We start from the raw sequence: 27926 nt of genomic DNA, 5'->3' as shown, positions 1-27926 counted from the left end.
GCCAAAGGTTTGTTAAAAATTAGCTTTAGAGGTTGCACCAAAGAGCGACAAGTTTTTAATATTTAACAATCCCTCAATGACATCATCATCTGATACAACAAGTGTACCGAAGTCAACTGAAGAAGACACTTCCCCCAAGAAATTATGGCGAATGGCTGCCAAATGTTCTTCCTGAATATCTTCATCACACACAAAGATTGATGAAAAGAAATCGGCAAATAAATTCGCTGCCTCACTGACAGAGCAGGCAGTTACGTCCCTATAAAAAAGAGAATTAGGAATAGAAGAGGCCTTTTTAATCGATTTAATATATCGCCAAAAATTCTTCGGATTACTTTTTATATTAAGCTCAAATTTTTGAATGTATTCCTTATACAAAGATTTATTTAAAGTACGAAATTTATTCCTGTGAAGGATAAAAACTCATAATAGCGGGTTTCGTTAGTTAACTTGAACTGCTTCAAAAACTTATTTCTCAAATTGTTATGATGTTAAAGTTCTTTCGTGCACCACGGAAACTTATAATTTACAAGTTTAAAAATTTAATGGCTAGCTACGACTATTTCAAATGGAGGGTAGCGAATATATGTATGTAAGTAGGTATAGGTTTTAATTTGCAAGAAGATTGAAAATATAAATTTCTACAGGTTATGTCACCCTATTGAATCAGCATTACTGAATTTTCATAGTCTGAATCCCAATATAAAGCACTGATTCTGACATTTTGTGGTCTTTCAAATGACGCGCCTAGATGTTGTTTAAAATAAGAAAAGTAAAAATTTATATTTTTTTCAAGTTTCACTTTTTTTTATTTGAAATATGGCGCTTAACAATTGTATGTGAAAAAATGTATCAATTAAATGCTCACCGTGAGATTGTCTATAGGTGAAATCCGCCAAAGAGTTGATGCATGAATAACTGAATGATTCATTCAAGATTATCAAGTAGTAGTATTTTCGAGTTTATTTATTTTTATTATAAAAATGGCTTCAAACGAAACAAAAACATGATGTTTTAGCAAAGAGCTTACTTTTTAATTACCCTTACAAAAAAACGACTCGATTTAATGCGAACAAAACCTACAGCTACTGTGAGCGTCAAAATAAAGTGTGCAAAGCATTTTGTTATAATATAGATTTTATTTCAGTCTTTTATAACAAAACAATAAACAATATATTTTAATTTCATGTTTTTTAAATTAGTATTTGATTCTCTACTAATTACTAGAAAACAACAAAAAACTAAATTACAACAAGTTGCAAGACAAAAACAAGATTTAGTGCATATTTTACGCGTCAAAATAAAGTGTACAGGGATATATTTTACAAAAATAATACCGATTTAGTATTTTGTTGATTTCCCTTTTGCTTTGATAACGGAAGACAGTCTTCGGGGCATCGACTCAACTAGTTTTTTTGGTACGTCAGTTGAAATTTTATCCTACTCTTCCTTTATATATCCATATTGGTGATTGTCCTTTTCCGGATTTGGTGGTTTAAATTCTCCCACAAATGTTCAATAGGGTTTAAGTCCGGTGACTGTGAAGGATGATCCAATGTCTTAGGAGTACGATAAAGCAGCCATTCTTATTTTTGCTGTGTACTTGGGATCATTATCTTGTTGAAAGTTCCAAGATCCCTGCAAGTCTAATTTCTGCACACTGGTTAGTAAAATATTTTGTAAAATATTCAGATAATCTGTTCTGTTCATGGTACTTTCAATAAAAACCAAATTGCCAACTCCGCTTGCCGCCATACATCCCCACACCATCACCGAACCCCCTCCGTGGTTAACTGTGGTTATCAAATTTTGGTCGGCATACTCTTTATTTTTGGTTCTCCAGACTTTAACCGGTTTTTTCTGTCCAAATACTCGTACCTTGAACTTACTTTCATCGCTAAACAGGACATTATTCCAGAAAGAAACATCCCGATTTTCGTATTTTTTTGAATAATCAAGACGTTTTGTTTTTGATTAACTGTCGATATTAACGGCTTTTTTCGTGGGAGATTACCATGTAACCCATTTGCGTGCCACGCGCGACGTATTGTACTGGCACTTACGCTAGTATCTGATGCAGTTGAAACTTTTTGTGATATTTTGACCGCACTTTTAAAGGGATTTTTCTTCACATCACGCACTATAGACCTTACTTCAGTCTCATTTTAAAATTTTGGACGGCCTGCACGTGGGCGATTTTCTACTTTGCCGAACTTTTTGTATTTGTCAACTATTTTGTTCACAGTATTATGGCTTCTGTTGACAATAGAGCTAATTTCACGAAAGGTTTTACCTTCATTGCGAAGCTTTAATACCAGTTCTCTAACATCAGTCGAAGTTTGTTTACCCATTATTAAAAAAAATAAATAATAGAATTTAATTTACTCTAGACAAAAACTTTTCACTCTACCGATCGCAACCAATTAAAATACAATATGAAAAAAGTTTCAATGCATCGAAAAAGGAAGTAAACAAGCAAATATAACGGTATTTTTTACCGTATAACATCGCTAAAATGCTACTGATTTAGGCTGTACACTTTATTTTGACGCTCACAGTAACTATTTATTAACAGAAGCGGGAGAAAGAGAAGGCATCACGCTTAAAAATCTGGCGGTCGTTGACTTTAGGCGCATACGTACTTCTTCTTCAACAATTCATCCCCTTTATTTCACAGCTCCACCTCGTTAAGCTTAAACAGAGCAGTAAGATTTGGTTTGATGGTAACCAAATATTCATGCTTGAATTTTGTGCAACTACTTTGCGCTACAGTAGCAATATTTTTAACAGAACGTCCAGTTTTTAGTCTGCCCATCATTTTTCTATCCTCCACAGAACCAGTTTCTTGACATTGCTTCACCAATCTTTGAATTGTCGATTCATTTAGACGATTATTTCTGCACAAAAAATTTCAAAATTTCGCAATATGCTGCTCTTAGGTTTAAACGGTTGTCCACTGTGGGACACACTCAGGTTCATGACCCATTGAGATGCTGCTCTTAAAGACCGTTTATTTTCATAATAAATTTTAATAATTTGAACGATGATTCTATCGGGCATCTGTCTACTTGATAATAGTCCATCTAGGAATTGTTCACTACTAATAACTAGGCGTCACTTTTGAAAGACCCCTTACAAGCGCAATGTTTTAGCTGTTAAATGTGCGGTGAGACAAGGCTGCATTTTATAACTATTACTTTTCAATACTGTGTTGTTTAGGGCAAATAAGGCCATGAGCCTAACTGAAAGACTCGAAGATTTAGACTACGCTGATGAAATTTGACTTTCAAACAGCGACGCGGCAGACATGAAAAGGAAAATCGAGTTGGTGGTTAATTTTGCAATGAAAGTAGGACTGCGGATAAACAAAACTAAATCTCTCCGAGTTAACACCGAATGTAACGAGTACTTTTTCATCTTCCATCATTCATTAGAAATCGTTGACCGTTTTTGTTACTTTTGGCAAATATGGCAGCTCCTCGGCAATTGTCGTTAATCGGCTTGCAAAAGCTAGCAAAAGCCTTCGGCACTCTAGACCCAATGTGGAACTCACGCGTCATTTCACGCCGTACAAAATTAAAAATCTTCGAATCGAATATGAAATCAACACTTTTGTACGGATGCGAAACGTGAAATGCAGCATCAAATGACATACAGAAAGTACAACTTTTTGTCAATAAGTGCCTTAGCTAAATCATCAGAATCTTCGGGCCCAATACAATAACAAATGTCAAACTGTGGCACTTGACACTACAGCAACCGATCAATGCAGAAAGTGTAAAACGTGGAATTGGATTGGCCATAAGCTAGGCCAGCCACCCGACGAAATCGCTAGACGAGCCATTACAAGTAACTCACAAGGCAGCATACGTAGGAGAAGACCAACTCATGCCAGGAGAAGACAGCTGGAAATCGAAATGGGGAATATCCAGCTAAGTTGGAACGAATTCTTCAAACTCACGGAAACGACAGAACAGCTTGGAAAGAATTTTTTACGGTCCTTTGCTCCTTAACGGAAAGATAGGAACTTATATGTGATAGTAGGAGCTCTTCAACAATTCATTCGATTTTTCTTAATTTGGTTCGAAATCCCAAGGACCTTGTAATATTGAAAATTTAAAAGACAAGGTTATGCAGGATTCTAACGAAATAGAACCGAATTAGATAAGTAAAAACCCTAAATGAAACACTCATCTTTTAGGCGTCCGCAGTATCACAACAGGAAAGCAGTTGAAAGTCGGAAAAGTCCCTCTAAATATTTATAATGCTTGCCCAGCAGCAATACAGGCAATCAGCATCTTTTTCGGTCGCATCCGACAGCTTCGCATTGCAAGAAAGTGCATGCCTTTGAAATATTTTAGCAATGCACAACGTCGGTAGGAGCTCATCTGCCTACCTGTGGTTTGGCTTAAACAGGTGGGCCTCGAGTTAAATCAGAGAGAACTAAGCGAAAATTTTGACATTCCCACGGCAGTCGGTTCTACGTAACCGGAACGACCCGGATTTATATCCGGCCAAGGACTGTCACTTCAGCAGCATTCCCAGTATATGTATGGGGATTGTTTATGCTGCTACAACAACAACAACCTTCAAACTGCAGGTTGATTGGGAGCCAGACATCTTCTAGCGTTAACACATACAGTTCCTACTTTCTCACTTCTCCCATAGGTAATTATCTACTTTGAGGTATGCATACGGAAAAATTTAGCAAAAACAACAGCGAAAAGGGGAAACGATCGATGGTATTGGGACCAATATTAATAATCTGCTGGAGCGAATTGGTTTTTTTGTTTCATCGCTCAAAAGTTATTAACAGGAAATACTTCTATAATGTCATTAAACACACATGTGTAATCACATTTATTTTCCTATGTTCGTTATTTTGTACGTTTGCTACCAACTTTTGCTGAGCCTGGAAGTATGCTATACAAATGTATTATATTCTCTGGTGTCAATGTAAACGCAGCCATAACATTTTCTGTTAGGTGTAAAGTTAGAATTGCGGTATGTAATTGTATTTTATACAAAAACAATAAAAAATGAAAACATGATCTAACTCTTAACTTCTCACAGCACGTCAGAAAAAGTTAACGTACACTGCATGCATTCATTAAAAAAGTATAAAAAATGTATTTATATTTGGATTGAATAAAAAAAATTTGTACTTTATTTACAGGTTAGAGTTCAGTCATTTAGCACAAGATGATTTAAAAAGCATAAATTTAAATTCAGTTTCAAAGTAATAATAAAAACAAAAATCATATGAAAAATACTTCAGAAAAAGTTAACGTACACTGTACATAACTTTAAAATAAAAATTAGTAAATAAAATAATAAAACTTATTAATAGCTTGTAGGGTATCCCCTACGTCTTATAACTTCTGCTAAACGTTTTGGCATAGATTTGACCAACTTTGACGTTTCCTCTGACGTAATTTTGCCCCATTCTTCAGTAATTACGTCCTTCAGCATTGTTTTTGAGGTTATGTTATGCTGCCGAATCTTTCGTTCTAATAAATCCCAAAGATGCTCAATAGGATTGAGATCTGGTGATTGTGGAGGTGTATGCAATTGTTTGGGTACATTATACAGGAGCCAGAGCTTAACTATTTCTGCAGTGTGCTTAGGGTCGTTATCTTGTTGGAACACAAATCCGTTCTCTAAGCCTATTTTGGTAGCACTCTGCCTCAAGTTCGATTTCAGAATATCCAAATATCTGTACTTATCCATAGTTGATTCTATAAATTCAATATTACCCACTCCGTTATATGCCATACACCCCCATACCATTACGCCTCCGCCGCCGTGCTTAACAGTTGGAGCAAGATTCTGTCTGTCGAGAGCTGTTCCTTGTTTTCGCCATACCAGTTTTCGTCCCGTAATTCCAAATATGCAGAATTTGCTTTCGTCGGAAAATAATACGTTTTCCCAGAAATCTAGGGGCTTGCTGATGTGTTCTTTGGCGAAAGCAATACGTTTCTGTCTGTTTATTAATGACACAAACGGTTTCTTGCGTGCAACTCGGGCATGATAGCCACTTTTCTTTAGAATTTTACACACAGTATCACTGCAAATGGTTTTTTGAAACCTTTCCTCAACGTCTTTTGCAATTTTTGAAGCCGTAAGTTTTGGATTTTTTTGAACTTCATTAATAATATGGCGTTTTTCTCTATCATTAAGCGTACTAGGGCGTCCTGAACGCGGCTTGGAAGTTGTGGAGCCTGTCGATTTATAGTTTTTGATAACTCCTTGGACTGTAGAATGAGTCCTTCCTACAGTTTTTCCAATTTCGCGTAAAGATTTCCCTTCATTCCATAGTTTTATGATGATATCCCTTTCATCGGAGCTTGTTGCTTTTCTTTTTGGAGCCATTTTACAAAACTGCTGAATATTACACGCACTAGCTAGAAAATAGTTTAGATATACACCTTAAATGCTTTTTATTCAATTTTGTTTAAAACGTAATAGGGGAAGCCCCGTGCTTTGTGCTGTACGTTAACTTTTTCTGCGGTGGTAATGCCACATTTTTTAAATATTAATCGCTAAATCAAGAGTTGCCACAGTTTTTCTATTAAAATTACATTTGAATGATTACTCAATATTATGTGATGGTATTGAAATTAAAAAAAGTTTTGTTTATAAAGAATCTTATCATTCAGAGCCAAGAAAAGTCCGTACCGGGCCGTGTACGTTAACTTTCTCTGACGAGTGTATGTACATACAAGGCGAAGCCCAAAATAAACAAGACTGGCGTAATGAACATGTTTTTGATGGCGCCCTCTTTTTAATGAGTCGGTGTGTTGGAAGTTACACCCCTAGCTGATTTCCAGTGAAAGCTTGGTCATATTCGGTTCAGTGGGAGCGAAGTTATTGCGGCTAAAATGTCAATATGTTTGTGTCATCGGTGCAAAAATGAGTTTCGAACAAAGAGCTAATATGAAATTTTGTTTTAAAATCGGTAAAACGTTTACAGGTACCTGAACAATTTAATTAATGAAAAAAGTTTATGGCGATGATTGTCTGTCTCGTATCAGAGTTCATGAGTGGTTTACACGTTTCAGAGATGATTGTGAAGGGTCGCCCAAAATCAGTAATCACCGAAATATCCATCGAAATTGTTCGTGTATTTTTCAAAAATTAATCATCGTTGAAATTCATGGAATCGGAACTAAATATTTGCAAAACATCGATTTTTCGCATTTTAACTGATCATTTGGGCTTACGAAAGGTCTGCCCACGTTTCATTCCGCACAAGTTAACTGAGGACCAAAAATTGCTCAGACTTCAACATTCGAAAGACCTCATTAAAGAGGCGAGAACTTTCTGTACAACAGTGTAACAGATGATGAAAGTGGTGTTTCTAACATGAACCTGAAACTTAGCGTCAAAGTGCGAATGGAAGATCACAGACGAGGCACCACCCAAAACAATTTGGAGATAAAGATATCAAGTGGATGCTCATTTGTTTTTACGATTCCAAGGGAGTTGTCCACAAGGAGTTCGAGCCAACGGGCCAAACCGTCAATACAATTTTCTATCTTGTCGTTTTGAAGCGTTTGTTGCATCCCTTTCGTCGAATTCCGCTGGCGCTTATTGCATGATAATGCACCATCTAATCGACCTAATTTTTTTACTGGAAATCGCATTCTAACCATCAATTACTCACCGTATTCGCCTGATACGGCTTCCTGTGAATTCTACCTATTCGGAAAATTGCATTTCGCCATGAAAGAAAAACGTTTTGCGTCCGTAGAGGCCATCCAAAAGGGTTGTACCGCCATCCGGAAGAACGTTCCGCTCAATGTCCTGAAACACTCTTTCGAAAAGCTTTTAGATCACGGAAAACAGTATATCGAGACCAAAGGGACTATTTTGAAAAAATAAACTCGAAGTTATCAGAACAAAGCTCCAGTCGTTTCTATTTTAGCTCAGTCCATGGGTACCTTCCATCGGGCCAGACAGTCGACAAACAATATTATTTATCCGTTTTGAAGAGCGAGTTATGTTTCTATCTTTTAAAGGACAGAAAAAAAAAACAGTAAACTACTTTCTTTCACCACTGAATTACAACTGATTCTTTTATTAAAAGTGTTTAAAAATGAAACTTATAATTTAATTACAAAATTGCTTATTCTGCATTTAATACTAACTAAATCAATTTCTCAATAATGTTAATATTGCTTAATTAGCATTTTACAAGTTTTTGTTAATTCGGCAATCGGTAATATGATGCTTATAAATTTATTGTAAAATTGCTTATTCTGTATTTTAACATTTCTTATGAACTCAATTTAATTGCAATTTGCTTATTCTATATTTTAATAGTAATTCTTATGAACTCAAATTACAAATTGCTTATTCTATATTTTAACAATAATTCTTATGATTTTAATTTAGTTCATTGACTTAGTTATTATATTGTATATGTAACCTTGGCGCCAATTGGACACACCAAGTGAAGCCAAGTCCTTCTCCACCTGATCTTTCCAACGCAGAGGAGGCCTTCCTCTTCCTCTGCTACCACCAGCTGGTACCGCATCGAATACTTTCAAAGCCGGAGCGTTTGTATCCATTCGGACGACATGACCCAGCCAACGAAGCCGCTGGATCTTTATTCGCTGCGCTATGTCTATGTCGCCGTAAAGCTCATACAGCTCATCGTTCCATCGCCTGCGATATTCGCCGTTGCCAACGTGCAAAGGTCCAAAAATCTTACGCAGAATCTTTCTCTCAAACACTCCAAGCGTCGCTTCATCGGATGTTGTCACCGTCCATGCTTCTGCGCCATACGTTAGGACGGGCATGATGAGAGCCTTGTCGAGTGTTAGATTTGTTCGTCGATTCGTTTAAAATGTGCTTATTACTTGAGTCTGAAGTGGTAAAATCCAGTAGGGAGTGGTACAGTGCAGTTATAAGAGTTAATTTTGCTGGTGTAAATTAAGTTATCTCGCACGAGTTAAATAAATTAAAACAGCTGGTAGTTCAATGCAACTCAAGTCTTCATTCCATTGTATCAACTTAAGAACTAAATTCTCAACATTGTGCATTTTTTCTGTCTGAGAATATCACGTCACCTAACCGCGCAGTTTCATTGGCGTTACGCTAACCAACAATACTTTAAGGATAATACTATTTAATGAACTGTTAGTGGAAGAACTGTCATGGAAGTTTTCCACATACTCCTGTTCTTTATAGAGTTGATACAACTTATTCTCTTTAGGAACTTTCAATATCTCATTAATGAAGTTACGACCTGGAAAAACAATTCTATCTCTTTCAAACCTGGCTTTCAGATATTGTTTACTAATGGGTCGAAATTAGAAGATGGCGGGAATCAATGAGTCAAATATCCAAAAATTGATTCCAATAGGTCTCTGCCCAAAACTTTTCCAGGCAGAAAATAAGAAGAACCCACATTTATATGCTTTAAATAGTCAGGCGACTTTGAAACTTTAATCACCTGAAAAATGGTATATGACTGCCTGAACCTTTTTAACATGTTGAGGAACTTCATCGCGGTATTATTAAGTTGAGACCTTGGACATGAGGAAAATGAAATGGCTGATCACTCAGCTAAAAAAAGGGGATAAAATGCCATAAATTGGTCCTGAGCTCTTCTGTGGATTTACAAAAGGCCACATTAACGAATTCCTCAGAAAGTGAAAGGAGAAGAAATTCGTTGAACACTAGCGGAACTTCATCAGTCAGCGACAAGCGAAACAATTCCTAACGCCGGACAGAGGATTTTCTGATAAGCTACTTTCAGGAGACTAGACTTAAGGGGTTATACGCAGTTATGAAGCAAATAAAAGACGGGTTGTCAAGGATTTATCCTGAAGAAACTTCGGAATATTTTAATTTGAAAATTTCTGGCGGTTATAAAAGCATCCTTCAAGAACGTAACAAAATTATTTATTTATGAAAATGTTGATTATAGAGCGCGCTGCAGGCGATTTCTGGAACCTCCTTTAAAAAAAGACGATTTACGGTGTACATCGTAACTCAGGATTGGATTATCTGAAATCAAAAAACCAAACAAATTTTGTTAATATATTAGATTATCTAGTAATTAATCGTTCGGCTAATCAAAATAGTGAATTTTCACAAAATGGCAGCTTTTAAAAGAAATGATTTCGATTTTTACGTTAAAATTTGGCCGTAAATTGATTATAAAATGGAAAATAAATATCAGATTTACAAAAGGAACGATTAATTACTAGAAAATGTATCTTTAAAGATTGAGTTAAAACGATTGACCGATCAAACAAGCCGTTTTCGAGATATCGTGTACACCGACTTGAAAAATGCCGTTTTGAAAAAAAACACGTTTAAAGTTTCAATACCTACCTTAAAACGTGCCGAGGCATCTCTACATATTTAGGTATAACTCCGAAAGTATTGCTTAGATCTACTTCAAATTTCGTGCGTATACTTTTGAATATATGTACATTACAAAAATGCAATAAAAAAAAATCGATTTTTTTGAAAGTCATAACTGCGTATAACCCCTTAAGACTTTTAACTGGTTACTTTACAGGCCACTTGAGCTTGAGATTTCACTCAAACAATCATCTGCCGATTCTGTGAAATGGACAGTGAAATTTTCAGAGCACATTCTTTGTGAATGTTCTGCACTAGGCGGAAAATGACTTCCTCATCTTGGTGGTATTGCCGTGCATTCATATAAATTGTGGAATAATAAACCCCAGGATGTGTTAAAATTTTTAAAAGGCCTTAAAAACTACATGGGGTACCACAGCTGGCTTTGCGGAATAAATCTCTTAGTCGCAGTAGCTTTAATAATAAAATTCCTTTTGTCGCCCTAAGATTTAAAATTTCAGTGAACAACTAACAGCTGGTTGTAGTAAAGCCACTGTCATAAAAATCAGCATGTTTCACACACGAAAAAAAATACTTATGAATGAAACTGCCGAGTAACAAGCAATAAAGCGAAGAGGCCTGTGTAAATACCGCTGATATAAATTTATGAGTAGTGTTTGATACTCGTATCAAAAAGTTATGAAATAATATTATCTTAAATTTATCAAGTGGAGAGCGACATTTGAGCACAAATTGAGAATCAGCTTTATCTCAAATAAAGAAAAATAATTATTGCTATAAAAAACGCCTTCTTTTTTAGTCCACAGTAATTCTCCTAAGAATAACTACTCAGAGATAAGCGCTCGACATCCAATCTAATAATTTAATTAAACGCACTATTGGTATTTTATGCCTATAGTCAAATACACATACACACATACACTCATATACAAGTGCGTAATTATCAAAAAATTGTATTTCACTAAAACTTCTAGGCGCGTTTCAAGTGCGTGAGTCCATTGAACCGTCACTTTTAGACCTTTAGGCGCGTAATCAGCTGAAATTTCTGCTACTTTACAACTAAAAAAAAGAGGTTGTCTGTAAAGTCGGTTTACTGACGATAGTTTAACGTGATAACGTCATAAGGAAATACTGATTGAATGGTTGCATTTTTCAAAAGAAAATTTTAATTTTATTTGTTTGATAGATATTTTGTATGGATATAGAGAATGAGTTAACATTAACATAACATAATATACTTTAACATAACATAACATAACATAACATAACATAACATAACATAACATAACATAACATAACATAACATAACGTAACATAACATAACATAACATAACATAACATAACATAACATAACATAGCATAACATAACATAACATAACATAACATAACATAACATAACATAACATAACATAACATAACATAACATAACATAACATAACATAACATAACATAACATAACATAACATAACATAACATAACATGCTGTTCAAGCAAGGTAACGACGCATGAGCAAGATAACGATGCATTTTTTGGTGCGTGCAGCCGGCTACATAGAATTATAAGACGTTATCACGTCAAAAAATATTAATAACATTAAAACAACAGGTATTATTAACAAACTTGGTTTTGTTTTAAATTCTTCAAGTACATCAAATTAATAATAATCAATAAGAAGACATATGCAAATACAAATACGCGAATTTATATTATATATGTACATATGCGCATATAGATACCTACATATATACGCTCACTTAAGTAGGAGAGAGCAAGATGTCGAACGTTGCCGTTCGTTTGCTTTGTTTGCTTTGTCGTTCGTTCCGCGCTTTCGCTTGCAGTTCATTCAGGGTAACGGCAATGAGCAAGGTAACGACACATGAGCAAGGTAACGGCAATGAGCAAGGTAACACTAATGAACAAGGTAACGACACATTTTTTCGTGCGTGCAGCCTGTTAAATCGAATTATAAAACGTTATCACGTCAATAAATATGAAAAAGGAGGCGCATTGATGTTTATATTTTTAAATAGCCACTTCAGAATATCGGTGGCCGAACATTTTGATTGATAAAAATAGGCTCATTAAATACTAATTTCTATTTTGTAGTCTTTCTGACGTGATGACGTCTTATAATTCGATTTAACAGGCTGCATGCACGAAAAAATGTGTCGTTACCTTGCTCATTAGTGTTACCTTGCTCATTGCCGTTACCTTGAATGAACTGCAAGCGAAAGCGCGGAACGAACAAAGCAAACGAACGGCAACGTTCGACATCTTGCTCTCTCCTACTTAAGTGAGCGTATATATGTATGTATATGCGTATATGTACATATATAAATTCACGTATTTGTATTTGCATATGCCTTCTTATTGATTATTATTAATTTGATTTACTTGAAGAATTTAAAATAAAACCAAGTTTGATAATAATACCTGTTGTTTTAATGTTATTATTATTAATTTTTTATTATATATGAAGGAAAAAATGTATGGTAATATTTACCATATACCTTATAAGATATGTTGTATACTAATATATGTATATAAACATGCATATACATTTACAATTACGCGCAATTTTCAAAAAGAACAAATCTATAATCTATATGTAAAGATGCATACAAGTCATATGGACATATCAAATATACGAGTCTATTCCGTACGCAAGCAAATGTAAGCTAATGTGCTTGAACTGCAAGCGAGAGCGCGGAACGAACGACAAAGAGCACAATCGGCCCCCGCGTTCGGCAACGTTCGACATCTGGCTCTGTCCTACTTGAGTGAGCATATATATGTATGTATATGTATGTATATGCGCATATGTAGGTATATAAATTCACATACTTGTATTTGCATATGCCTTCTTCCTGTGTGCATGGTAATGAACCATTTCTCTGTTGAGAATAAACGATGATAGGAAAAATAGGAAATGAAAGGGAGTGTTTCAAGTGTAATGTGTCTTGAAAAAGTCAAATCGATGATGGTGCCTCTTAGTGTTGTTGACTTATTAACGTCTGATGCACAATCGAAATTGAAGATATCTTTCATGAATTTGATAAATGTTTCGTAAGTTTTCACGTTTGTGTAAATGTAACTTGACCTATTCCATTGCAATTCCATTTGCCTCCTCCTCTATATCCATACAAAATATCTATCAAACAAATAAAATTAAAATTTTGTTTTGAAAATTGCAACCATTCCATCAATATTTTCTTATGACGTTGTCACGTTAAACTATCGTCAGTAAACCGACTTTACAGACAACCTCTTTTTTTTGAAAATCGGTTTATCTCTTTCAGATGCAACTCCACGCGTTACTGCTGCTTCTGCACTCATTACTTTCACTGCCATCCGCATGCGTGTCTTACAACATCTTGTTCATGTGCCCCTTTCCAGCGCCGAGCCATTGGATGTGGATGGAGCACTTTTTGCAAGAATTACTGCGTCGTGGGCATCAGGTTACCGCACTGACCAATCACTCAGTCAAGCAGCAGCATTCAAACTTAACGCAGATTATTATTGAGCCACACTTCAATTTAACGCATTATTGTAAGTAAATGGGGGATTTATAGTTCATGCACTAATGCACAAGGCGGCGTAAAATTATTGAAATATATTTCTATTAAAAAGAAAATTATTGAAATATTTTTATATTAAACTATTTTTTTATTATAAAAAAAATATTGAAATACTTGTTTATTAAAGAAAATTATTAAAATATTTTTTTTTTTTAACAAAAAATTATTGAAATATTTTTTTATTAAATAATTAATGTTTTTAGTAAAAATTTCCTGTTTACTCCTGTTTGAATTCTGCAGCGGTTTATTTTACAAGTGTCAAATATGATTGGCCACCAATCATAAATCTACCCAAAAAGGATGATTAATTTTGCGCCACCTTTTATGTACACTTACGCCACTTTTATATGCTACTAAATATAAACTGCATAAAATAAGTATAGCACAGAGACTTATTGACAACTTGTTTGCTTCTCATTTAATTTGAATAATTTTTTTTATGAAAATGTAATTGAGAAAAATTTAAGTCCAAATTTCAAACTTTTTACAAAATTAAAAAAAAAGTTTAATAAAATTATTTTTAATGGAAATATAATATAATTGATTCTCTTAACAAAATATTATATGCAAGCCAAAATTTCGAATTTTTTGCAATATTAAAAAAGGTCAACATTTGATTAATTTGTTTACGAAAATATAGTCAATTCTACTAAAAAAAATCATACAAATGCAAGTTTGAAACATTTCGCAAAATTTAAAAAAAATCAAAAGTCGAATAATTTTTTTATGAAAATAGAGTCGATTTTCCTAAAACAACATACAAAACTAAATTGCATCCTTTCTGCAAAATTAAAAAAAAAATTGCACGTGAATAATTTTTTTATGAAAAATTAGTTGATTTTATAAACAAAAAAACATAAAAATTATAATTTCAAACTTTTTGCGAAATGTGAAAAAAACAAATTAAGAAAAAACCGCAAAAATAGTCACACTTTTTAATAAACAATTTTAGGGTGTTGGGTGCTTTCTTCCATATAAAAAAAATGTTCGAGCATCAATCAGAGAAAATGCAATTGGAGCGATTTTTCAATCTCTTGGAACTCGCACAAAATTCAATGGGCTATAAAATTGTGTACACAAAATTTTTCTAAAAATTTTGATAAAAAATTTAAAATTTGAATGAATATTTTTTTTCTTAAATTTGCGCAAATTTCGAAACTTGGCATTAAATGCTACTTATATGAGAATTAACTATAACTTTAACAGAAAAAATATTAAAATTAAATAAAAAATTAACAAATTGTCAATAACTCCCGGTGTTATACTTATTTAACGCAGTGCATATCGTTCAATAATTCTTTCTATTTCCCAGATCCTAGAGCAGATATTTTTAAAATGCAATTCTCAAGTGAGTTTGAAAATTTAAAATTGTATTGGCACATCGGCTTATTAACCTCCGAACACGCGCTCGCCCAACCAAATGTTAAGGCATTGATCGCTAGCGAGCATATCACATTCGATCTTATCGTTTTGGAGCAGTTCTTCCATGAAAGTTTTCTGATGTTTGCGCATAAATTCAAATGTCCGGTGGTGACGCTCGGCACAATGGGCTATGCTGATAATATGGATCATGCCATGGGGCTGCTAACGCCTTGGTCGTTCGTGCCACACTTATTTCTCTCGCATACAGATCGCATGGACTTTCTCGCAAGAGCTTATAATACCTACCTCTCAGTTTATGATGCTGTGCTCAGGCGTTGGTATTACATGCCGAGAATGCAGAAAATGGCAGAGCAGCATTTCGAGGGATTCATTGAAGGTGAGAAGTGTTGGAGATGAATTATATAAAAACAAAACATAATAAGAGGGTAATTTTCTATGAATCTGTATTCGTTATACTATCGCCAAAAATGTGAGTGCATTTCTGTTGCGTGTAGATTACCACTCAAAACCGTCACCAAAATATTGACTACTTGTGCATACTGTTGTGCGTGAATACCAGTAACGATTTACTAGTCAATTTATTATTAAATGCCGCGAATCAAATTTACTACTAAATGCGCTTGTGCTAGTGAGATAACACACCGGGCGAAGTACTGAAAATATTGCAGTCGTTCACGTTTGAGTTCTAATAAGGCAAATCCGTGGACTGCACGCTGTTCACAGTAGTTGGAAGTCTCTCAGTCAGTGATGGTAAATGTAGGGAAAATTCCCTACATGTAGGGATTTTTGTCGAAAAATGTGGGTGTAGGGAAAAAGGACAGATTTTTTTAAATTCTGTAAATGTAGGGAATTTTCATGAAGGACAGAAAAAATTTTAAAACAGCGGGGTAAAATTAAAAAAGTTCATTTAAAATAAAAATCCGCAGTAAGATTTCATGCCAGACTTCTTTTCCTTATGGCAGCATACTTTTAAAAGCGTGAATACGGGAACATTGTCCTTTTTTTTCTTCGTTAACGCCAGCACGATTTTTTCTTTCCGCGAAAATTGTTAGTTGTCCCACGTTTTCTGGTGCTTTTCGCTTTGGAGTAAGGTTATTTTACAGAAATTAGCTCCTCCTCTTCGATTGACTCTTCGGAGGAACACCAAGAAAAACAATGTAAGTATCGGAAACAAAAGTTCAATAACAAGTGGATTGACGACCACAATTTTAGTGACTAGTTTGAAGTGGCGGCTAACGATCCATTCAAATGCAAATGCACTGCGTTCGACAAAGTTTTGAGCTGTGGCAAGTCTGATTTACAGAAGCACGCCGAAACAAAAATGCACCAAAAAATATGAAGGCAATTAAAAAGACATCTAAAATAAAAAGCTTTTTTTAGAAAAAGCGAGTAAACCAAATGGTTCCAGAAATTTCGAAATAAGACTTAGCATGTTCTTCGCTGAGCATAATGTTGCGCTGCAAGTGGTGGACCATTTAATCTCACTCTTAAAAGTAATCGTGCCCGATTCTGAAATAATAAAAAACTCTGAGCTCGGAAGAAAGAAGTGCACCAGCATAATAAAAAATGAATTGGCAAAAGAGGAAAAAGATAATATAATATAGTTAAAAAATTAAAAGTAAGCAAATTTTCCATAATGATCGATGAGAGCACAGACATCGGACTCAATAAGCATATGTGTCTCATGGTGAGATTTTTCGACGAGGAAAGCGAGCGGCTTGTGGTTAAACTGCTGGATCTAATTCCAATAAGAACTGATTGCACTGCAGGAGCTCTGTACCGAAAATCTTAAGCAAACAATTCAATTTTGACGTTGCAATTGCCTCATTATAGTGTAAACACAGGAGAAAAAAATGTAGGGAATTTGGTAGGGAAAATTTGGTGTCAGCGTAGGGAAAAGTAGGGAATTTTTTTGGGCTGTGTAGGGATTTTTCAAAAAACCATTTACCATAACTGCTCTCAGTCTACTTTGTAAGAAATTTCAATTTTTTTTTGCAAAATTTATTAGACCAAATTAAAACTCCATTGGACAACTTTTTTAAAACCTTCATTTGGGCACCCGGGTTTGGTCTTTTGTCGTCTTGTTCGAGGATCCTTTTTAAAAGGTTATATCCATAAATCCATAGCAAATAAAATTTTAGGGATCTTCCTGGAAGCTGAAATCGTTAACTATATTAGAAATATGTTAAATTCGCGTCCAAAGTCGAAAAAGTCTTGCCAGAAAAGTCTGTCGAGTGCCCAACAGAGGGTTAACTGCAGAAGTGAGTCCACTTGATCATTTCAACAGCCAAAGCCCCTTCGCATGGACTCTATTGATGTTCTTGCCAATTGTGATAACTTTGGTCTAAAAATTTAGCGCAACTCGATTTACTTAGACGTTTGAGAAGTTTTTTTTCACGGCATATCCATTTTTCCTGAGCATTTTCACTAATATCTTCAATTCGTGCACTCTGAGCAACTTCACCCATCTTTTGAGTGAACCAGCTCTGATGGGTAATTTTTCGGTTTAAGGAGCAACTAATTGTTGAGGGTGTGGAAATTATGATGGTTAACTGGCGACTGTATAGGGAAAGAAGCCTGATATGCTAATACTAATATACTAATCAATCCTTATGTGTATATAGTATTTATGTTTATATTATATTTCAGGTAATCCAAAAAAAATTTTATATTTTACAATTTTTTAAAATACAAACAAATTTTTTTTTGTCAAATTTTTAAAATAAAGTAAAATTAAATTTTTTTTTTTTTAATTTTTAACATAAAAAAAATTTTTGTTTGGAATATTTGTAAAATACAAATGAACAAAATTGCAAGATTTTTTAAATAAAAAAACAATTTTTCGAAAATTTTTAAAATTAAAATTTTTTTTGTGGAAAATTAAAAAAAAAATTTTGTGGAAAATTTAAAATTAAAAAAAAATGTTTTTTTGGAAGACTTTTTTGGAAATTTATTTTTTTTTTTTTTAATTTTTTTTGCAAATTGTGTTTTGTTATTTGTAAAAAAACCTCCTTTACGAATAAAATAAACTTGAGGAATTGGTTTTTAAATGCATTTGTATCCTCTTTAAAAATTTTTTTTGCAAACATTTTTTTTAAGTTATAAAAAACCGTCTTCAAAATGAACTTTTATAACAAAATTTTTTTCGGAAAAATTTTTATATATTTTTTCACAATTTGTTTGTGATTTGTGGACAACAAATTTTTAATTTATTTTTTGTGTGTGATTTATGAAAGAATTTTATGTATTTGTTCACAATTTTTTCTTTGTTTTTGTATGTGATTTGTGAAGAATATTTTATGTGTTTGTTACCACTTTTCTTGTTTTGGTTTTGTGATTTGTAAAAACAACCTACAGCTTTTTTGTTTTTGATTGGGATTTGCGAAATTTTTTTTTTATGTATTTGTTTAAAATTTGTTTTTTGACTAATTTTTATGTATTTTATCATAAAAATTTTTTTTAGTGTGTTTTTTTAGGTTTATTTATTAATTCTGTTTTTGTGATTTGTCAAAATGTTAAAAAGAACCAAAGATATTCTTCCATAAACAGTCATAAAAAAAGCTTCTATGTTTTTTTAGGTATTTTATCATACACGATTTTTTTCTAAAAATTTAATTTTTTTAAATTTTCTATTGAGATTGCAGTTGATATATTTGATAAAGTTTATTTAGAAATTTACAAGTCGATATTAATGCGGTCACAGTAACAAGAAGAAAAAGAATTAGAAACAGATGGTGAATAAGAAACAGATGATGAGCAATAACAGATGACACGCATAGTGTTGCCAGAAATAACTTGAACATTTTCTTTTTGTGATGTGTCAAAATATTCTAAAAAACTCCATACCAAAATTTTAACCTTAACAACATTTTTAGTTTTTTTTATTACCTTTTCAGTCTAATTCTTATTATACTCAAGCCTAGAAATAAACCCCATTTTTAGAAAAATTCAAAACCATATCAAAAATACATGCATCACTTGACATAAAATAGCTTGGATGGTAAAATCAGGACAGGTTAAAAAAGGATAAGGTTAGCCCTTCGACCTCAAGGTCTTTTGAGCCCATGACTTAGAAATTTATTTCCATAGGATATTTTATGTACGTAGGTCTTGGTTGAGAGTCCTATAATAGCTAAGGCTCATTTTGAAGTGTGCGCCCACTGCGTGATATTTCCACTAAAATTGTTAAATGATTTCTATCCTCATCTCACCAGCTTTTACAAAAATCGTTATTTGGGTCTGAACTGTTGGCCAGATCACTAATACTTCAGAATCCAGTTTGTAGTTCTGTTTAAAGCTGAATCTTCGATTTAGAGATTCTCAGTAAGCTCAGTGTATTTGCAACTAAATGACCTTTTATGAGCATAAAAGTTACCCCCAACGCATTAGCTGTCCTTCGTTAGAAATCAAATCACTTTCTCTTTGCAGGTGCTTTTCCACAAGTAAGCGAACTTGTACAAAATATTTCACTGATGCTGATCAACAGCCATCGTGGGGTGGACGCGCCTCGGCCCAGCATGCCCGGTCTAGTAAATGTTGGCGGCATACATATTAAGCCAGCTAAACCACTGCCTTCAGATTTACAGGTTAGACTTGCAAGAACATCGTAAATATTTCACTTAGCATATTATTCTGCTATCTTTCCAGGCTTATCTCGATAACTCACCGCATGGCGTCATCTACTTCTGCCTTGGCACGTACCTACAAAGCACCGATATACCAGCGGCGAAAATCGAGCTTCTCTTAAACGCTTTTGCCCAACTAAAACAGAATGTCTTGTGGAAATTCGAAAACTCCAGCATCGCACAGTTGCCACCAAATGTTAAAATTTATAAGTGGCTACCCCAAAATGATATTCTGGCACATCATAATTTGAAATTATTTATAACGCATGGCGGCATCTTCAGCACACAAGAGGGCATCTACTGGGGTGTGCCAATGCTGTGCATACCATTTTTTGGCGATCAACACCGTAATGCTATGAAAGTGGCTGGCGCGGGATATGCAGACGTTTTGAATTTCAATAAAATGACTAGTGAAGATTTGGTGCAGCAAATACAGTTGCTAATCAGTGATCCGAATTACAAACGCAGAGCATTGGAGGCATCGCGCCTGTTTAGAGATAATCCAATGGATCCCTTGCAAGAGGCTGGCTTTTGGTTGGAATATGTGATAAGACATGGGGGCGCATGGCACTTGAAGTCTCGTGGCGCTTACATGCCGCTTTATCAGTACTTGTTGTTGGATGTGTTGGCCTGCGCACTGGTGCTGTTATTTTTGGTCATTGCGTTAATTGCTGGCGTAGTAAAAGCTTGTCAGCGGCTGGCGTTGTCAAGGCGGAAGTCGTTGGAGATGATGAGGCGTAAAAAGCAGTAATGAAGTGAATGAAGTTTGGTGCGAAAATCGCTATCAAGCTGAATTTGGGTTCATGTGATTGATATGAAATTATTGTTAATATATTTGAAAAGGTTATGCGTGTGAATATTAAAAAGAACTGTATTTTAAATGTGTTTTATACACTTCATATTCCACTTGCTAGTTTTTTTTTATTTCTTCTACTTGCTGATTTTGGGAAAGTTCAAGTAGTAGCCAGCTTATCTTTATGCGCTTAAAATCATGCCGCGTTTGCGATAAGCTTCACGCAAACCACATTTTACATACAAATATTGAGTAAATAATGATGGATGATTGGTAGTATCAACTTAAGAATTTACGAGTTTATATCCGTCCAGCTAAAATTGCGAAGTCCTATCCTTTTATTGATTGCCGCTTATCAGCAACAATTACCGCCCACTCAGTTGTTTACTTATTAGAAAGTAAACAAAGAAATATGCAATTGTACGTAGAATATAATCACGAATATTCTTGCAGGTTTTTCGAACCTTTTATTGTGTCTGCGGCATCGTATTTGATATTATTAATTAATGAGAATTAAGTGGCTCCCAAGTGCAGCTCGACTAAACCGGAATTATCTGCAACGATAAGCCAAAACAGCAAATTTTTATAAGATTCTTTTTTTCACGCAAAGAAAGAACGTTTATTCAAAATATAAACAGGACATATATGTAGGTATATTGTGCGTATGTGTGTGCATGTGTATGTACAGGGTGAACGATATCAAAACACCATAACTTTTGCCTTGACTAAAGTTTCAAACGGTCAAAAAATGAGTTGCATGCTACACGAATGTGATCTTGAGGTATTTTGGCCCATTCTCATATAAATGCTTTTTTCAGCGCATCCGTACTGGCATAATTTTTAGTCCTCACCTTCCTCTCCAAAATGGACCAGATGGAATAGTCCATCGGATTTGCGTCTGGCGAATTCGAAAGCCATTATGTGGACGAAATGAAGTGTGGAACATGATTTTTTAACCATTCTTAGTTCACACGAGCTTTATGAAACGGTGCCGGGTTCTGTTGGAACGTCCATGCTCTACAAACGAAATGTTTGCGTGTCCACGGCTCTAAAGCAGCTTCTAAAACATTTTCACGATAATAAGTCGCATTCACTTGGACACCAGGCTCGATAAAAACGATTGGAGAGCGTCCATCAGCGGTCACTGCGGCCCAAACCATTACTTGCGATGTGAAATTGCTTCGAGTGGCCATACGTAGAGTCAAATTCTCACATGAGCGTTCGGCCAAGTAAACACGATCGTTTTGAGTGTTTATGAACTGCTCAATTGGGAAATTTTTTCACCAGAAAACACAATGTTAGGAAATTCGCCACGTTCGGGCAAGCGCAACAACTCCTTTGCTCTTTCGCGTCGAACTTTTTTTGCTGGGGCGAAAGATCGTGTGCTTTTTGGAAGTTGTAAGCCTTGACCTTGAGCTCATTTTTCAATATGCGTCGAATGCTGTCTTGCGATATTTTCAGTTCTTTGGCCCTTTTTTTTCCACTTCGACGTGGATTTCGTTCAAGTCGAGCCTTCACTTTCCGAACCATTCCTGGCCTTGTTGCGGTTTTTTTGGTCCACCCCCATAGCGTTTTGCAATGCTACTACTACCATTGTAACGTTTTATAGTGCGATACACAAACATTTTGTTCACTTTGAGGTGACTGAGCTCACGAACAATGGCTGGTTGTGATTTTCCAGCCAAATATAACGCCATCACACTATTACGTTTGAATTCCATCACAGAAAAAAAAAATTCAACAAAACTGAGAGGCAAATGCTTTTGATGGCTTATTAACAATATATTGAACTGTCATTAGAACAACTTTGACGTTGATGTCATGAGCTGTTTTACAGATACAAGCAGTGTGAAGTTCACCCTGTATATGTGTACATACATACTTATATACAGCGCCAAAAAGACAACACTACCTCAATATTTTGATCAGCGTTGACTACTTTTCTGCTACAACAACAACAACTTTTCTGTTTTTGCTTTCTCTTTTTTAGCTTTGCAACAAATACCATGTAAGTTAAAGTTTAAAATGTCCTACAAAATTTATAGAAATTCGGTAAAATTGCATTAAAATTTCAAACTTTTGATTCTGAGTATTAAAAAAAAAAAATCTAGGTCCACAGCTTTATGGCGCATTAAACTTTAATACAGGGATTTCCAACCAGAGGTATTATTTTGATATTCCAGGAAAAATGCTATTTTTTAATACAAATGATCGGATGTTTATTTCATTATAAAGGTATGCCATTAATAGTGGAAAATAACATCAGACAAATAACCACCACGACCACGCTTTTAGGACAATATCCTTTTCATGAAGTTTTCCATTTCCATAACCGAATTGCAAAGTGGCTGCCCCATGTCCTCGATAGCCTCACGAATTCCATCTTTGAGGTCTGTAATTGACCCTGGGCTGTTGGCGTAGACCTTCTCTTTCACGTGGCTACAAAGAAAAAAGTCACAAGGTGTTAACTCACAAGATCTCGGTGGCCTATTGTGATCACCGCTTCGAGAGATAACACGGTCTCGAAACTTTTCCAATAAAAGATCAATGGTTTCGTTGCTTGTGTGGCACGTAGCGCCGTCTTGTTGAAAATAAACGTTGACCAGATCAATACCATCCAATTTCGGCCATAAAAAATCGTTAATCATCTCTCGATAGCGAAATCCATTTACCTGTAACATCTGTTATTGGAAAACCCTTTATAATAAAGTCCAAGTTTCAAGTGTGCCAAAGTCACATAGATTTTTAAGAATTTTTTTGACTGAGTATGTTGTGCATCTTCTCCATATATTTTTGTGAATTTTTATAGATTTTATATAAAATCTAAAATTTGGTTTTAATGGGTTTTGTGAGACAATGAGGCAAGAATGACAATAAAAAGAAGAAAGAAAATCAAAAAAAGGAAAATAAAAAACGAAAAAAAATAAAAAATAAAAAACTGGTCGCAATATTGAGGTGATATAGTTTTTTCGCGTGCTGTACTTTATATATAAAAAAAAAATAAATAATTGGCGCGTACACTTCTGTTAGGTGTTTGGCCGAGCTCCTCCTCCTATTTGTGGTGTGCGTCTCGATGTTGTTCCACAAATGGAGGGACCTTCAGTTTCAAGCCGTCTCCGAACGGCAGATATTTTTATGAGGAGCTTTTTCATGGCAGAAATACACTCGGAGGTTTGCCATTGCCTGCCGAGGGGCGACCGCTATTAGAAAAATGTTTTTATTAATTTTGCTTTCACCGAGATTCGAACCAACGACCTCTCTGTGAATTCCGAATGGTAATCACGCACCAACCCATTCGGCTACGGCGGCCGCCGCAGAAATACACTCGGAGGTTTGCCATTGCCTGCCGAGGGGCGACCGCTGTACTTTATATACAAACATAAAATCGTATACTTGATGTACTGATAATCTATTTATTAATGTTTCTCAGTAGCATAAAATAAAACAAAGAAAATTTGAAAGACTTTGCAACTAAATAAATAAATTCAACTAAACCAATTTAATTATGCAAACAATTTTTATATTTTTAATTAGTTTGTAGAGGTTCCCAAACATACATATGCACATATATACACGCATTATACAAATGACATAAATATATTTTGGCGCTAGGTAAATGAAATTTATAATCTTTTTCCTATGAATGTACTTATGCACATCTTTTTTTAATGATTACGCAATCTTCAAGTGAAATAAAAACAATAAAAAAATTGAAAGAAAAAAGTTTAAACAATGGTAAATTGTAAAAAAAGTTAAAAAATAAGTAGTCGAGTCGTGCTCAGTGTCTCAATCATCGGTCAACTTCCTTGCTTGAACTGTCGAAAAGTTTCAAGAATAATATTTATTAAAAGTTCATGACTTTCTTAATGAATGAAAATAGAGGTTATCAGTTCGACTTTAAGGAATCTTTGTGTCCTCTACTCTTCTCGATACTACACTATGAAAGCGTGGAGATATGTATTTGGTCAAGACAACCGAACGATGAGGAATTTACGGTGGTGTTAAATGCTTCATACTACTGATGAAATTTATCAGCAAGATGTTTCCGCAGGGCAGTTAGGGAGAAGGTGCTAAGATGATGAAAGTACTTATCCTCCATGAAACTGACGCAAAAAGTATTCGAAGTAATGCCAAAGTCTCACAGCATGTATACCTCGCGAGCAATGTCCTGTAAGGGTACCCACGAAAATCAAGAGCTGAGATTTGGTTAACCTCAGTAGATCCGTCGAGCGCCTCGATCCACTCGTGGCTAGAAAAATTTCGCGACTTTACAAGTTTGGGTACTTGCCCAGCGTTCGCTGAATTGACGCGAAGTTCACCTCCCAAGAGCAGACCGCAGGTAGTCAACTTATGCATGCACTTTTTTGGCTTAATGGCTGAGCCTTTTCCGATAGATGGTCAATAGCCGTCCTACATATTTCTTGCAGCACTACACTGCCTTTCAAGCGTGTATCCTGCATAATTTTTCAAAACCGAAAAATCGGAAAAAGTACTGCTTTTTCAAGTACTCTGCTTTTGTCTCACATATTATTCTACAATTTAACATACAAAAAAAAATATATTTAAAATTGCTAAAAAATCACGCTCATATTTGAAAATGTTTTGCTTTTCAATGTATTTTTATTTTGCTGACTGTGTTGGACACTTCCTCCAGAAATACCAATTAATACGATACAAAATATGTTTCTAGAAAATTTAATTAAAAACTTAAAATTTTCCTTAAACTTTGTTTTAGAAACTTGATTTTTTTTTTATTTTTGTACAAAATTTTAAATTTGGATTCTTGTGGCTTTTAATTTATAGTAAAATTTCTTATTTTTCAGTTTTCACTGAGGATTGCTATTCATTGTTTCGTAGACGTTTTCAAATTGACTCTATTTATGCAGATTTTTCCAAACCCTTCAAAAAGATTTTCCATTGACCCTCAATTAAAAAATTTCCTTTTTGCTTTAACATTCAAGCCTTCTCAAGATATTCCTGCCATATTTGTAAAAGAGGAGCATAATGTTTGCTACGGTTGCTGTTTGCTGGAAATCATTTGTTTCTAGTTCTGGAGTTCCTCTCAAGGTCTCTGTGGATTTACAGATTCTTCGTACAAAGATTTTGTCTGAGCGGACCGCTAGTGAAATTGTATGGCATTTAATTTCCTAGAACATTTGAACCCTTTAGCGACCTTTAAAGTGCGTTTTTATTAGGAATTTTTGAAGAAGGTACCATAATTACCCTTTCCTGAGAAAGATAATGGCTTAAGATGTTCTACAAAATTAGTCTTCGTCAAATTTTACTACATGAACTCTAACAACATATTCCTCTCCGATATGTATTTAACTCTTTTTTTTATTTACTCTAAAAACACTTGGGCAAAATATTGCAAATTTAAAATGGCAAAGAAATTTGACCGAAGAATTCAAAACGATTTTTAGGTTTTACTATAAGGGGCTAGGTCTTTCAGCCAGTGTTAGAATTATTTCGCGGCCAGACAATGACTCTCATATTGTTGACTCTCATCGATCTTTAACCGAGCATTTTTAAATATCGAAAAGTGTCACAAAGTAACTTACCGTAAGATTTTGAAACCTCTAGGGCATCTCATTTTATAGCAAACTCATATCTTACTGAGGTTAAGGAAAATAAAAACTTGGAAGTGTATTTCGATAATAGATTAAGTTTGCATAACTACGCATTTAAATTACATTATTAGTAGTTCATTCGCAATGCTTGTGAGCCAATCTTCTCGTTTTTCTAAACCATCTACCTATAAAATGCAATCCACATAAAGCAATCGGAAATTGCCCAGGGGAAAGCCCCATTTTACTCTGAGTCCCCTTAACTTTTCGGGCCCCATTCCGTCGTACGCATTGCGGTGCCCTTTGATTAGTTTATTATCATTAACAGATAAGAGTTCCGTCTTGTCAAGTACGTTAATTTTTGATTTTCACATTTTGATATTCGACATACTGATTGCCCTTTTCTCCTTACCGAATAAATTTTAATGCTTCTTTCAGAAATTTCTGTGATTAAGAAGTTTTTAGTGTTGTTCTCAACTGGTTAGTCAATGGTGTTGATGCTCCGATAAATGTAACTCTGTCCGAATTTAACTTTTTTCCAAATTTTTTGGAATCACATTTTCCTTAAGCTGGTCACAAACAAGGCACAATTCCCAGCGATTTGTTGCAGTTCGAAGAAAGTCCCTCGTGTATGGCGAAGTGCGGGCATAAATCCCAAGTAATTGAAAATTTTCATTTACCTGGGATTCATTGTAGTTTTCGGCGCAGTTTATGAATTTTCTCATTTTTTTTTACTGACCGTCGTCGAAATAAGAGGAAGTAGAAAAATGACAAGTGTTAATAAAAAAATTGTATACTCCTCATTTCCATAATTCCTGAGAACGATTGCTCCTATTCTGCAACCATTCCTTCATCGAGACTGTTTTTTTTTTCATTTTTTCGTTTTTTCTAAATGCACAGGTAAATAACTGCAAGACAATCGCGTCATCCGCCTTTTAGTTTCACATGCCGATGATCGCAACGAAATGATAGTTTATGGATTTGTGTACAGTGTGTGTGCTGTGGACTAGGTACAAATCGCTGGGAATTGAGCCCTGTTTGTGGCCAGCTTTACACAAAATCTGTTCGGCAATTAGCTACCTACGACCAGCGTGAAAAGTCGGAGCAGGTAGCCAAAATAAATGTGTGCCGTTTATGGGTCGAGTATATTGAATGCAATAGCGAAGTAAGAGGTGTTTTCAGCAGAGGATCGATTTGTGAGTCAGGATGCTTACCTAAGCTCCCGGAAAGACACGAAACTCTTTCAAAATACAGGTTAGGAGAGGACTAATAGACACTCAATCGTGTAAGACAGCAACAGAACTGTACCCAAAACTAAACATTATCATACTTGTATATATAACTATAAAGATGCGTAGTCTGGCTACCTTTGCGAACTCTTGTTCTTATTAAGTTCAACTTTTGCATAGATCATCTAACCGTCGAAATCTTTTCACATTTTATTTTTTATATTTCTTAATACTCGATTTTCGACTAATTCAAACGCTACTTCTTATCAGCTCATAGTAGCTATTCGAGAATTCTGCAAAATGTGTACAGTTTGCATTGCGACCAGCATTTCTTGCCTAGCGTAAAAAAATGAATGAAAAGTTTGAGTGAAAAAAATAAAAACAAAAACAACAAACGAAGCCTAATCATC

The 27926-nt window shown here is 34.8% G+C and overlaps 1 protein-coding gene across 1 annotated transcript; it reads left to right on the top strand.

The window, feature by feature from the left end:
* The first annotated feature begins 13640 nt into the window (after nucleotides 1-13640).
* On the top strand, nucleotides 13641-20833 carry LOC128863410 (UDP-glycosyltransferase UGT5-like). Its single transcript, XM_054102544.1, has 4 exons — nucleotides 13641-13890; nucleotides 15232-15678; nucleotides 19731-19888; nucleotides 19950-20833. Exons 1-4 carry the CDS (start codon nucleotides 13641-13643, stop codon nucleotides 20676-20678), a joined length of 1584 nt encoding a protein of 527 aa, XP_053958519.1. The 3' UTR covers nucleotides 20679-20833.
* The last annotated feature ends 7093 nt before the right edge of the window (nucleotides 20834-27926 follow it).

This window comes from Anastrepha ludens, chromosome 5, assembly GCF_028408465.1.
Source record: "Anastrepha ludens isolate Willacy chromosome 5, idAnaLude1.1, whole genome shotgun sequence".
NCBI classification, from domain to species: domain Eukaryota; kingdom Metazoa; phylum Arthropoda; class Insecta; order Diptera; family Tephritidae; genus Anastrepha; species Anastrepha ludens.
Note: the sequence above shows the minus strand (reverse complement) of the source record. Positions and strands in the feature narration are given on the sequence as shown.